The sequence below is a fragment of the Tursiops truncatus genome, chromosome 13 (genome assembly GCF_011762595.2).
Source record: "Tursiops truncatus isolate mTurTru1 chromosome 13, mTurTru1.mat.Y, whole genome shotgun sequence".
Taxonomy (NCBI): domain Eukaryota; kingdom Metazoa; phylum Chordata; class Mammalia; order Artiodactyla; family Delphinidae; genus Tursiops; species Tursiops truncatus.
The window spans coordinates 16782263-16795957 of record NC_047046.1 but is presented as its reverse complement, the minus strand read 5'-3'; the positions used below and the strand labels follow the sequence as shown (position 1 = coordinate 16795957).

Genomic DNA, 13695 nt, shown 5'->3' with positions numbered 1-13695 from the left:
TATAGAACAGAACTCTCTGTGTCTCAGTTTGGCATGATTTTTAGCAGGATGTGTCTAAGCACTTGCTGGTAAAGCAGCTAGAAATAGATGCTTGACTGTAGAGCAGCTCTTAAAATCCAGCATGGTTCTAAAAATCTTAGGGTGTGAAATATAACCTTATATATGAGAGAACTTTCTGGTAGCTCTTTGTCTATTAAGACATGGGGGAATGTAGTTAAAGAATTAATGGTTTTCATAATGACCATATAAAATGTTTCAACTCAACAGCTGACCTATACTAATACATTATTTGGCAGTCTTCAAGTCTGTTTTTAGTGCGTTTGGCTAACCTGCTTTCAGCATGTCTCAAATGCATGTATGTAGTTTCTTTTTGCATTTCTGTAAGAATTCTTTACTTCAGAGTGTAGAGTAATTCCTCCTTTCTTTATCGTGAATCCAGCGTCTCTGGAAACAGTCACCTCAATGGGAGGGCCTGAGAGATGATACATTTCTGTTGATGCTTTGGTAGAGTCTGAAGTATAGGATACAGAGGGGCTGTAAAATAAGATTGCTGGCCTTTAATTTTTTTTTTTTTTTTTTTTTTGTGGTACGCAGGCCTCTCACTGTTGTGGCCTCTCCTGTTGGGGAGCACAGGCTCCAGACGCGCAGGCTCGGCGGCCATGGCTCACGGGCCCAGCCGCTCCGCGGCATGTGGGATCTTCCCGGACCGGGGCATGAACCCGTGTCCCTTGCATCGGCAGGCGGATTCTCAACCACTGCGCCACCAGGGAAGCCCCTGGCCTTTGATTTTAATCCATGTTCTGTAGTTTATAATAAATTCTTTTTGTTAAAAGGCTTTTTGTAAAACTTCCATAATGGTAGTTTGAGTTGAAATATATGAAATTTCAAATAACACTGTGAAATAAATTAGAACTTCTAATTATGGGATATTTGGTAGTTTTCAAAGTTGTTCAAACTTTTTTAAAAGTTTTACTGTAAATTATAAAATACCATGAACTATATTAGGAGTCAGTTTTAACCAGATTTTCTTGATACAGATTTATTTGAAAAATAAACTGGTCCAGTATAGAAGAAACCATTAAATGAAACATCAGAACATTTTTTCTGAAACCATGCATTTTGCTCTGCAGTGGGTGGGTAGTATGCTTATCGCCAGAAAATGGAGATGAGAACAGGTAGTGCTAATCAGCCTCTTCGTAAGGTATTTAACACATGGCCAAGACTGCACCTTGAAAAACAGATTGTGAGGAAAGTCAGTGACTAAGTATGGTTAGTCACACAGAGTAGAGCACAGCATAGAGAAACTGTGGAGGAGGAAGAGCTGGTTTAACCAAAATTCAACCCAGACTTCTAGAAGTCTTAAGTGATGTCTCTGGAGGGTCTCCATTGATTTGAGAGTTATAGCAAAAGAAAAAAACAATAGTACCAAACCTTAAGACACTGAGTTTGGGAAGTTTAAATGTTTAATCTACTTTTTAGGGAATGGCAATATGCTTCAGAACATGAAAGGTATAGAAAAGCTAAGTCATCTAAATAAAACACCATCAAAAGAAAAGTGCCCCCCCCCCCACAAAAACAGGCTCCCTTCATATTTTATAGATCAGGAGTCTGAAAAACTTTTAAATTGCTTTTTAAAAAAAATGCCTATTGGCCCTTAATTATATGAAAAGCTGCTGAATCTCACTGTAATTCACTTTAAAATTAATTACATCAGAAAAGTAATTAACGCAAATGAAAACTGACTGCTGGTAAGGGGTAGAGCAGTTTAAGTTCAGGCAGCATCTCATGTGATCCTGCTGCTCTCTTTGAAGACACTTCATCAGTTACCTGCTATCCTGGGTTTTCTTCCTCTTTGTCTGTTTCATTTTGTTTTCTTTGCAGCTCCTCCTTCTTTCTGATCTTTAAATTTCTGAATTTTCAGGCTTTCATCCTGGGTCCTCTTCTCACCCACACCCGTGGCTTCAATTACCATGTGGAAGGTTATGAGCTCCCAATATGTATCCTTAGCTTAGAGCTGCTTCTGAACTCTAGACCCAGATAGCCAGCTGTTTCCTCAGCACATCCAAAACTTCAAATCTCCTCCTCCTGTTTTTTTGCCAAATGGTATAGCCATCCACCAGCTGCTTAGCAGAAACCTGGGGATCCTCTCTTAGCCTCATAAACAATCACCAAATCCTATTTTGTTGAGTCTTGTATCTCTCTCATTCATCTGCCCCCCTAAGGAAGCCCCCCCACCCCTAGTTCTTAGGTAGAATCCTAAGATTTGAGAATTATACATTCTCAAGGTACCCTGTACTTGTTGAAAATTTATAACATTTTTAACAATTATATTCACTTGCTTATGTTAACTTTTTGTTTTCGTTGCTTTAGAACAAAATTTAATTTTTAAATTCCTTTAGAAAAGACATTCAGGGAGAAGACAAAGACAGTCTTGGTTTTTATTACGTCCCTGGGGGCTAGCAGAGTGCCAGGCACAGAAGCATCATTAAATATTTATTGAGGGAAAAAATGAAGAGAAATTTGTTTTAGGAAAATCCATAACATGAATGGATAGTGTGAACGGTGAATTCCTGAAGACAGACTTGCAAACATTGGGAATTCCTTGGTGCTGGGAATTCCCTGGGGCTCTGTGCTTCTACTGCAGGGGGCCTGGGTTCGATCCTTGGTCCGGAAACTAAGATCCCACAAGCCGAGTGATGTGCCCCCCCCCACCAAAAAAGATCTCTGATAGTCAAGCCATAGAAGGGAGCTAAGGAATTGGCAGTAGGATTGAGAGAAGTAGGGTATTTGCAGAAGTGGAAGTTGTGAGACTTACTGACTGTCGTCACATTTGGGAAGTAAGAGAACAGGGTGTCGAGAATGCTGAGGGAATCATGATATCATTCCTTAAGACATTTGGGTATGAAGGGAAGACTAATGACTTTAGTTTTGGACGTGTTGACTTGAAAGAACCTTCTGTGGGACACCTAGATGGAGAGAACCAATAGGCAGTTATAAAAATAAAACTAGAATCCAGGAGAGAGACACAGGCTTTACTCCATCACTGAGCAAAACCAGTAAAATACTATTGATAATTCAAGTGTACAGAGTTGGTAGATGTTTTGGTACTTTTTAACTTGGGAGTGGAAGCACATATTGCCTATCATATGGGGATGGCATTTTTTACATTAATGTCATTTAACATCCTGTGAATGTTAACTAATAATAGCCGTGAAGCTATGCGTTTACTCTTTATGTTAAGCTAGCAGATCTGTGTTTTAATTATGTATTTTGTTAATGCTAATTTATACCTGTTTTCCTTCCTAAAGACAAAAATAAAACTTAGTGGGGTTTATAAAAATCCATCAGACTGTAAACTCCATGAGGACTTGCTGCCATGTGATTAAAATTTTTTTCCTCTTATTTCTCTAGGGCCTATTCCCTGGTGGATTCCAGTCAAGTGTCTACATTTCTGATTTCCATTCTACTTATAGTCTATGGTAGTTTCAGGTAAGCTGCTCTCAAAATGGGATTGATTTCTGTTGGAAGTGGAAGAAGCGTTGCTCTGAAAATGTTGGCACCAAAACTTATTGCTTCTGTGAGGAAAAACATGACTTTGACAGGAATTGAGTTGAATAGGATAATTCTGATATTTATTCTTTGGTTGGCTTCTGTTAAAACACTTCTTGGTTTTGCTTATGGCTTTGGCATTTTAATGCAAACAAGCAAAAACTAATTGCTTAAATTCTGGTTCTGAAAAAAAGGATTCACGTAAATACACTCATTGAGAGGGTTAAGGAGAGTCCTTGACAGTGATTCTACAGAGTCTCAAAGGGGACATAAAGTTTTTCTTAATTAAAAAAAAGGCACTGACCTACGTTGAGCCATATGAGACTGCTGATAGTCAAATTTTTGATCTACACAAATAATTTCATATGGTTCCACCTACTTTTATGAGGATTGTGCATGGTAGCATTTACCAAGTATTCTCTCTGCTGACCTTCTCGAAGTTCCCATCCTAGCAAACAGCTATAGAAATACAAAGGAAAATCAGGAAGCTAGATACTCCCTTCTTTTCACTATTCTTACTTTAGAGGAAATTTGGTGGTTGTATAACTCAAATAGTTTTGTGGCTGATACATTTAAAAATGAAGGCTGCCTGAGAAATTTTAAATTGAGAACTTGAAAGGGAGCAACAGTGATAAACGAAATAATCAGGCATAAGGATTTTGAACTCTCCAGTATTATATCTGGATTTTAATGGGTATTTGGTAAAATCATAAGACTTCCAGGCTTTATCTCAACACTGAGTAGGACAAGTAAAATACTGTTGATAATTCCAGTATCAGTTGATAAAAGTTTTAATCATTGAGACTTCAGCTGGGACCCCTAGGTTCATAACCACTCTTAGGAAGCATTAGTCAAGCCAGGGCAATTTAGAACCTCATCAACATAATCCTGATATTTTGTATCTCTATCCTTTGGACAAGTTTTTGTTTTTTTCTTTTTGAGTATATAATGTTTCAACATTTCAAAAGTCTTTAGGGCTTCCCTGGTGACGCAGTGGTTGAGAGTCCGCCTGCCGATGCAGGGGACATGGGTTCATGCCCCAGTCTGGGAAGATCCCACATGCTGCGGAGTGGCTGGGCCTGTGAGCCATGGCCGCTGAGCCTGCGCGTCCAGAGCCTGTGCTCCACGATGGGAGAGGCCACAACAGTGAGAGGCCCGCGTAACGCAAAAAGAAAAAAAAAAAAAAAAAAACTCTTTATGATTAAAAAAAAACCTTTGGACTCACAACTCTAATACTCCTTTCATTAGCTCATATGACATTTTCTTTGGCACATACTTATATACTGTGTACATTTTTATATTTTAAATCATTTATATTCTGATTATTATCTAACAAAAATATTTTTCATTATCTTCATACTAATTTTTAGTAATTTGATATTTCTTTGTATTACTATCTTATTCCACTCTTTTTGGACATGTGAGTTGTTAAAGTGACCATCTTTTTATGTATTCTTTTGCTTTGGCTGAAAAATATCCCTAAGATAAATATCCAGAAATTGAAAAACTTCTCCAAAGTGTATGAACTGGCTCTTACTACATATTGCCATGTTGTTTTCCAGAAGGGTTATACCAACTTAGAATTGGGCAAGTTTTAAACAAAATTTTATGTAATAAATATACCATAGAATTATATTATGTGGATGGAAAGGATTTCTCTGGTACTTCTCCTTATTTTACAAATGAGGAAACCGAGGCCCAACAAGATGAGGTAACTTGCTAAAGATTATACAACTAGTTGGTAACAAAATCTGGATTGGAACCCAGTTCTTAAGACTTGTGGTCCAATACTTTGTCTTTTATACTTTAGTAATGCACTTTCTGCAAAAAGTAAATCATGATGCCTTTAATTATACATTTAAATTTACCTCATTTTAAGTAAATTTGCAAGTATTTCCTCCTCTTCTGTTTTCTGGAAAAGATTACGTGAAATTGTGTTACTTCTTTTTTAAATATTTGATAGAAATCACCAGAGAAGCCATCTAAAGATGGAAGATTTGGGGGGGTTTGGCTTTGGTTTTTCCTGCTTTATTCATCTTTTTTTTTTTTAAAGAATTGGTAAAGGCTTTGTGTGTGTGTGCGGTAAAATATACATAACATAAAATTTAATATTTTAACCCATTTCTAAGCATACAGTTCAGTAGCTGGTAAGGGCTTTTTAAAACACATGTTACTATGTATTTTTATTTTTAAATTTTATTTTATTTATTATTTTTGGCTGCATTGGGTCTTCATTGCTGCACACGGGCTTTCTCTAGTTGCTGTAAGCAGGGGCTACTCTTCATTGTGGTGCGTGGGCTTTTCACTGCAGTGGCTTCTCTTGTGGAGCACGGGCTCTAGGCACATGGGCCTCAGTAGTTGCGGCATGCGGGCTCAGTAGTTGTGGCTCGTGGGCTCTGGAGCGCATCCTCAGTAGTTGTGGCTCATGGGCTTAGTTGCTCTGCAGCATGTGGGATCTTCCCGGACCAGGGCTCGAACCCGTGTCCCCTGCATTGGCAGGAGGATTCTTAACCACTGTGCCACCAGGGAAGCCCACTATCTTTTTATTATAGCCATTCTAGTGCTAGGGTATGAAATATCTCATTGTGCTTTGATTGCATTTGCCTGATAACTGAGATCAGGTTGAAAAGATGTTGAGCATCATTTAATGTACTTGTTAGGCATGTGTTTTTCTTCTTTGGTGAAATGTCTATTCAAATCTTTGCCCATTATAAAATTGGGTTGTCTTATACCAAATTGTAACAGTTCTTTAAATATTCTAGATCCAGGTTCTCTCTCAGTCACATGATTTGCAAATATTTTCTTCCAGTATCTAGCTTGCCTTTTCATTTTCTTAACAGTGTCTTTCAAAGTGTAAACATATTTTATTTTGATAAAGTCCAGCTTACCAACTCTTTGTCTTGTGGAGTATGCTTTTGGTGGTGTACCAGAGAACTCTTTGCCTTATCCATGAGCACAGTTTTTCTCCTATATTTTTATGTTTTACATTTAAGTCTATAATTCATTTTGAGTTGATTTTTGTGAAATACAAATGAAGTACAAATCTAAATTCGTCTTTATGAATATGACTATCCAGTTGTCCCAGCACCATTTGGTGAAAAGACAGTCCTTCACCCATTGTGAAAAATCAGTTCTCCATAAGTGTAAAGATTTGTCATGGGACTCCCCATTTCTTTTTTTATTTTTTTAATAAATTTATTTATTTTAGTTATTTATTTTTGGCTGTGTTGGGTCTCATTGCTGCACGCGGGCTTTCTCTAGTTGCGGTGAGTGGGGGCTACTCTTTGTTGTGGTGCACAGGCTTCTCATTGCGGTGGCTTCTCTTGTTGAGGAGCATGGGCTCTAGGTGCATGGGCTTCAGTAGTTGTGGCTCGCAGGCTCTAGATCACAGGCTCAGTAGTTGTGGCATACAGACTTAGTTGATCCGTGGCATGTGGGATCTTCCTGGACCAGGGGTCGAGCCCATGTCCACTGCATTGGCAGGTGGATTCTTAACCAGTGCGCCACCAGGGAAGTCCAATTGCTACTGCTTTTATAGTAAATGTTGAAATATAGTAGTGTAAGTCCTACAGCTCTTTTCTTTTTCAGAAGTGTTATTATGGATAACACTTACATGGCTCTACATTTACATGGTTATAATGGCTATTATGGATCCTTTGTATTTCCATATTAAGTTTAGGTTCAGCTGGTCTGTTTCTACAAAAATTCTTCTGAGATTTTGATAGGTATTGTGTATCTATAGATCACAGTTTGGGGAGAATTGCTATCGTAATAATATTGAGTCTTTCAATCCAGGGACCTGGAATGTCTCTCCATTTATTTAGATAATCTTTAATTTTTCTTAGTAATGTTTTGTAATTTTCAGTGTACAAGGTTTGCACCACTTCTGTTAAACTTATTCCTAAGTATTTTATTATTTTCGATGTTATTGTTGATGGAATTTTTCCTTGATTTATTTTTAGATTTTTCATTGCTAAGTATATAGAACTATGAATGATTTTAAAATATTAACCTGGTATCCTATAGCTTTGCTGAACTCATTTATTAGTGCTAGTAGTTTTTTGTGTATGGATTTCTTGGAGTTCCCTACATGCAGGATAATGCAGCCTGCAAGTAAAGACAGCTTTGCTTCTTCCTTTCAAATCTGAATGCCTTTTATTTTATCTGTTAATTTCTAGGATAGTTAAAAGTATTCAACAGTGATTGGAATTTGTCTGTTTTCCCTTACATTTTTGTTGATTCATTTTTAAAGTTATTTTGTTAAGTACAAAAAGGTTTATGATATTATATCTTGGTAGACTGTATTTTCAAATTATTATCCAGTAGCCCTTTTTCTTCTGTTTTATGCTTTTTGCTTTGAGTTTTATTTTGTCTGACATTAATATTGCTATACCTGCTTTCTTTTGATCGTATTTAATTTTTAATTTCTTTAAAACATTTATTTTGAAACAATTTCAGACATAAAAGTTCTAAAATCAGTACAAAAAATTCTCATATACTCTTTACCCAGATTCCTCAAATGTTAGCATTTTACCGTTGCTTTCTGTCATTCTTTGTGTGTGATAAAGTACATTTTTTTTTCTGGGAAAAAAAAATTGACTGCCTTTAATCTTTCCTCCTCCTCCTCCTCCCCTTTTTTTTTTTTTTACATCTTTATTGGAGTATAATTGCTTTACGGTGGTGTGCTAGTTTCTGCTTTATAACAAAGTGAATCAGTTCTACATATACATATGTTCCCATGTCTCTTCCCTCTTGCATCTCCCTCCCTCCCACCCTCCCTATCCCACCCCTTTAGGTGGTCACAAAGCACCGAGCTGATCTCCCTGTGCTATGCAGCTGCTTCCCACTAGCTATCTATTTTACATTTGGTAGTGTATATATGTCCATGCCACTCTCGCTCTGTCACAGCTTACCCTTCCCCCTCCCCATATCCTCAAGTCCATTCTCTAGTAGGTCTGTGTCTTTATTCCTGTCTTACCCCTGAGTTCTTCATGACATTTTTTTTTCTTAAATTCCATATATATGTGTTAGCATATGGTATTTGTCTTTCTCTTTCTGACTTACTTCACTCTGTATGACAGAGTCTGGGTCCATCCACCTCATTACAAATAGCTCAATTTCGTTTCTTTTTATGGCTGAGTAATATTCCATTGTATATATGTGCCACATCTTCTTTATCCATTCATCCGATGATGGGCACTTAGAGTGTTTCCATCTCCTAGCTATTGTAAATAGAGCTGCAGTGAACATTTTGGTACATGACTCTTTCTGAATTTTGGTTTTCTCAGGGTATATGCCCAGTAGTGGGATTGCTGGGTCATATGGTAGTTCTATTTGTAGATTTTTAAGGAGCCTCCATACTGTTCTCCATAGTGGCTGTACCAATTCACATTCCCACCAGCAGTGCAAGAGTGTTCCCTTTTCTCCACACCCTCTCCAGCATTTATTGTTTCTAGATTTTTTGATGATGGCTATTCTGACTGGTGTGAGATGATATCTCATTGTAGTTTTGATTTGCATTTCTCTAATGATTAATGATGTTGAGCATTCTTTCATGTGTTTGTTGGCAGTCTGTATATCTTCTTTGGAGAAATGTCTGTTTAGGTCTTCTGCCCATTTTTGGATTGGGTTGTTTGTGTTTTTGTTATTGAGCTGCATGAGCTGCTTGTAAATTTTGGAGATTAATCCTTTGTCAGTTGCTTCATTTGCAAATATTTTCTCCCATTCTGTGGGTTATCTTTTGGTCTTGTTTATGGTTTCCTTTGCTGTGCAAAAGCTTTGAAGTTTCATTAGGTCCCATTTGTTTATTTTTGTTTTTATTTCCATTTCTCTAGGAGGTGGGTCAAAAAGGATCTTGCTGTGATTTATGTCATAGAGTGTTCTGCCTATGTTTTCCTCTAAGAGTCTGATAGTGTCTGGCCTTACATTTAGGTCTTTAATCCATTTTGAGTTTATTTTTGTGTATGGTGTTAGGGAGTGTTCTAATTTCATACCTTTACATGTAGCTGTCCAGTTTTCCCAGCACCACTTATTGAAGAGGCTGTCTTTTCTCCACTGTACATTCCTGCCTCCTTTATCAAAAATAAGGTGTCTGTATGTGTGTGGGTTTATCTCTGGGCTTTCTATCTTGCTCCATTGATCTATATTTCTGTTTTTGTACCAGTAACATACTGTCTTGATTACTGTAGTTCTGTAGTATAGTCTGAAGTCAGGGAGCCTGATTCCTCCAGCTCCGTTTTTCTTTCTCAAGATTGCTTTGGCCATTCGGGGTCTTTTGTGTTTCCATACAAATTGTGAAATTTTTTGTTCTAGTTCTGTGAAAAATGCCACTGGTAGTTTGATAGGGATTGCATTGAATCTGTAGGTTGCTTTGGGTAGTAGAGTCATTTTCACAATGTTGATTCTTCCAATCCAAGAACATGGTATATCTTTCCATCTATTTGTATCATCTTTAATTTCTTTCATCAGTGTCTTATAATTTTCTGCATACAGGTCTTTTGTCTCCTTAGGTAGGTTTATTCCTAGGTATTTTATTCTTTTTGTTGCAATGGTAAATGGGAGTGTTTTCTTGATTTCACTTTCAGATTTTTCATCATTAGTGTATAGGAATGCCAGAGATTTCTGTGCATTAATTTTGTATCCTGCTACTTTACCAGATTCATTGATTAGCTCTAGTAGTTTTCTGGTAGCATCTTTAGGATTCTCTATGTATAGTATCATGTCATCTGCAAACAGTGACAGCTTTACTTCTTCTTTTCCGACTTGGATTCCTTTTATTTCCTTTTCTTCTCGGATTGATGTGGCTAAAACTTCCAAAACTATGTTGAATAAGAGTGGTGAGAGTCTTGTTCCTGATCTTAGTGGAAATGCTTTCAGTTTTTCACCATTGAGGACGATGTTGGCTGTGGGTTTGTCATATATGGCCTTCACTATGTTGAGGTAAGTTCCCTCTATGCCTACTTTCTGGAGGGTTTTTATCATAAATGGATGCTGAATTTTGTCAAAAGCTCCTTCTGCATTTATTGAGATGATCATATGGTTTTTCTCCTTCAATTTGTTAACAAGGTTTATCACATTGATTGATTTGCATATATTGAAGAATCCTTGCATTCCTAGGATAAACCCCACTTGATCATGGTATATGATCCTTTTAATGTGCTGTTGGATTCTGTTTGCTAGTATTTTGTTGAGGATTTTTGCATCTATGTTCATCAGTGATATTGGCCTGTAGTTTTCTTTCTTTGTGACATCCTTGTCTGGTTTTGGTATCAGGGTGATGGTGGCCTCGTAGAATGAGCTTGGGAGTGTTCCTCCCTCTGCTATATTTTGGAAGAGTTTGAGAAGGATAGGGGTTAGCTCTTCGCTAAATGTTTGATAGAATTCGCCTGTGAAGCCATCTGGTCCTGGGCTTTTGTTTGTTGGAAGATTTTTAATCACAGTTTCAATTTCAGTGCTTGTGATTGGTCTGTTCATATTTTCTACGTCTTCCTGATTCAGTCTCGGCAGGTTGTGCATTTCTAAGAATTTGTCCATTTCTTCCAGGTTGTCCATTTTATTGGCATAGAGTTGCTTGTAGTAATCTCTCATGATCTTTTGTATTTCTGCAGTGTCAGTTGTTACTTCTCCTTTTTCATTTCTAATTCTGTTGATTTGAGTCTTCTCCCTTTTTTTCTTGATGAGTCTGGCTAATGGTTTATCAATTTTGTTTATCTTCTCAAAGAACCAGCTTTTAGTTTTATTGATCTTTGCTCTCATTTCCTTCATTTCTTTTTCATTTATTTCTGATCTGATCTTTATGATTTCTTTCCTTCTGCTAACTTTGGTGTTTTTCTGTTCTTCTTTCTCTAATTGCTTTAGGTGCAAGGTTAGGTTGTTTATTCAAGATGATTCCTGTTTCTTGAGGTAGGATTGTATTGCTATTAACGTCCCTCTTAGAACTGCTTTTGCTGCATCCCATAGGTTTTGGGTCGTCTTGTCTCCATTGTCATTTGTTTCTAGGTATTTTTTGATTTTCTCTTTGATTTCTTCAGTGATCACTTCGTTATTAAGTAGTGTATTGTTTAGCCTCCATGTGTTTGTATTTTTTTACAGATCTTTTCTTGTAATTGATATCTAGTCTCATAGCGTCGTGGTTGGAAAAGATACTTGATACAATTTCAATTTTCTTAAATTTACCAAGGCTTGATTTATGACCCAAGATATGATCTATCCTGGAGAATGTTCCATGAGCACTTGAGAAGAATGTGTTTTCTGTTGTTTTTGGATGGAATGTCCTATAAATATCAGTTAACTCCATCTTGTTTAATGTATCATTTAAAGCTTGTGTTTCCTCATTTATTTTCATTTTGGATGATCTGTCCATTGGTGAGAGTGGGTTGTTAAAGTCCCCTACTATGAATGTGTTACTGTCAATTTCCCCTTCTATGGCTGTTAGTATTTGCCTTATGTATTGAGGTGCTCCTATATTGGGTGCATAAATATTTACAATTGTTATATCTTCTTCTTGGATCGATCCCTTGATCATTATGTAGTGTCCTTCTTTGTCTCTTCTAATAGTCTTTATTTTAAAGTCTATTTTGTCTGATATGAGAATTGCTACTCCAGCTTTCTTTTGGTTTCCATTTGCATGGGATATCTTTTTCCATCCCCTCACTTTCAGTCTGTGTGTGTCGCTAGGTCTGAAGTGGGTCTCTTGTAGACAGAATATATATGGGTTTTGTTTTTGTATCCCTTCAGCCAGTCTGTGTCTTTTGGTGGGAGCATTTAATTCATTTACATTTAAGGTAATTATCGATATATATGTTCTATTCCCATTTTGTTTTGGGTTTGTTATTGTAGGTCTTTTCCTTCTCTTGTGTTTCTTGCCTAGAGAAGGTCCTTTAGCATTTGTTGTAAAGCTGGTTTGGTGGTGCTGAACTTTCTCAGCTTTTGCTTGTCTGTAAAGGTTTTAATTTCTCCATCAAATCTGAATGAGATCCTTGCTGGGTAGAGTAATCTTGGTTGTAGGTTTTTCTCCTTCATCACTTTAAATATGTCCTGCCAGTCCCTTCTGGCTTGCAGAGTTTCTGCTGAAAGATCAGCTGTTAACCTTATGGGGATTTCCTTGTGTGTTTTTTTTCCCTTGCTGCTTTTAATATGTTTTCTTTGTATTTAATTTTTGACAGTTTGATTAATATGTGTCTTGGCGCGTTTCTCCTTGGATTTATCCTGTATGGGACTCTCTGTGCTTCCTGGACTTGATGAACTATTTCCTTTCCCATATTAGGGAAGTTTTCAACTATAATCTCTTCAAATATCTTCTCAGTCCCTTTCTTTTTCTCTTCTTCTTCTGGAACCCCTGTAATTCAAATGTTGGTGCGTTTAATGTTGTCCCAGAGGTCTCTGAGACTGTCCTCAGTTCTTTTCATTCTTTTTTCTTTATTCTGCTCTGCAGAAGTTATTTCCACTATTTAATCTTCCAGGTCACTTATCCGTTCTTCAGCCTCAGTTATTCTGCTATTGATCCCATCTAGAGAATTTTTAATTTCATTTATTGTGTTGTTCATCGTTGCTTGTTTCATCTTTAGTTCTTCTAGGTCCTTGTTAAATGTTTCTTGCATTTTCTCTATTCTATTTCCAAGATTTTGGATCATCTTTACTATCATTATTCTGAATTCTTTTTCACGTAGACTGCCTATTTCCTCTTCATTTGTTAGGTCTGGTGGGTTTTTATCTTGCTCCTTCATCTGCTGTGTGTTTTTCTGTCTCCTCATTTTGCTTATCTTACTGTGTTTGGGGTCTTCTTTTTGCAGGCTGCAGGTTCGTAGTTCCCGTTGTTTTTGGTGTCTGTCCCCAGTGGCTAAAGTTGTTTCAATGGGTTGTGTAGGCTTCCTGGTGGAGGGGACTAGTGCCTGTGTTCTGGTGGATGAGGCTGGATCTTGTCTTTCTGGTGGGCAGGTCCACGTCTGGTGGTGTGTTTTGGGGTGTCTGTGGACTTATTATGATTTTAGGCAGCCTCTCTGCTAATGGGTGGGGTTGTGTTCCTGTCTTGCTAGTTGTTTGGCATAGGGTGTCCAGCACTGTAGCTTGCTGGTGTTGAGTGAAGCTGGGTGCTGGTGTTCAGATGGAGATCTCTGGGAGATTTTTGCCGTTTGATATTATGTGGAG

At 37.4% G+C, this 13695-nt stretch overlaps 1 protein-coding gene across 5 annotated transcripts in view; it reads left to right on the top strand.

Moving 5' to 3' along the window:
* SPPL3 (signal peptide peptidase like 3) overlaps positions 1 to 13695 on the top strand; it is a 122064-nt gene that overhangs the window by 70899 nt on the left and 37470 nt on the right. For 4 of the 5 annotated variants that reach the window (XM_019950204.3, XM_019950205.3, XM_033837052.2 and 1 more), the window contains exon 2: positions 3412 to 3489. In XM_019950204.3, coding sequence (XP_019805763.1) covers positions 3412 to 3489 — 78 coding nt within the window. Of the gene's footprint in view, positions 1 to 3411; positions 3492 to 13695 lie in introns of those variants that run through there. The other variant, XR_012325206.1, reaches the window with a different exon arrangement.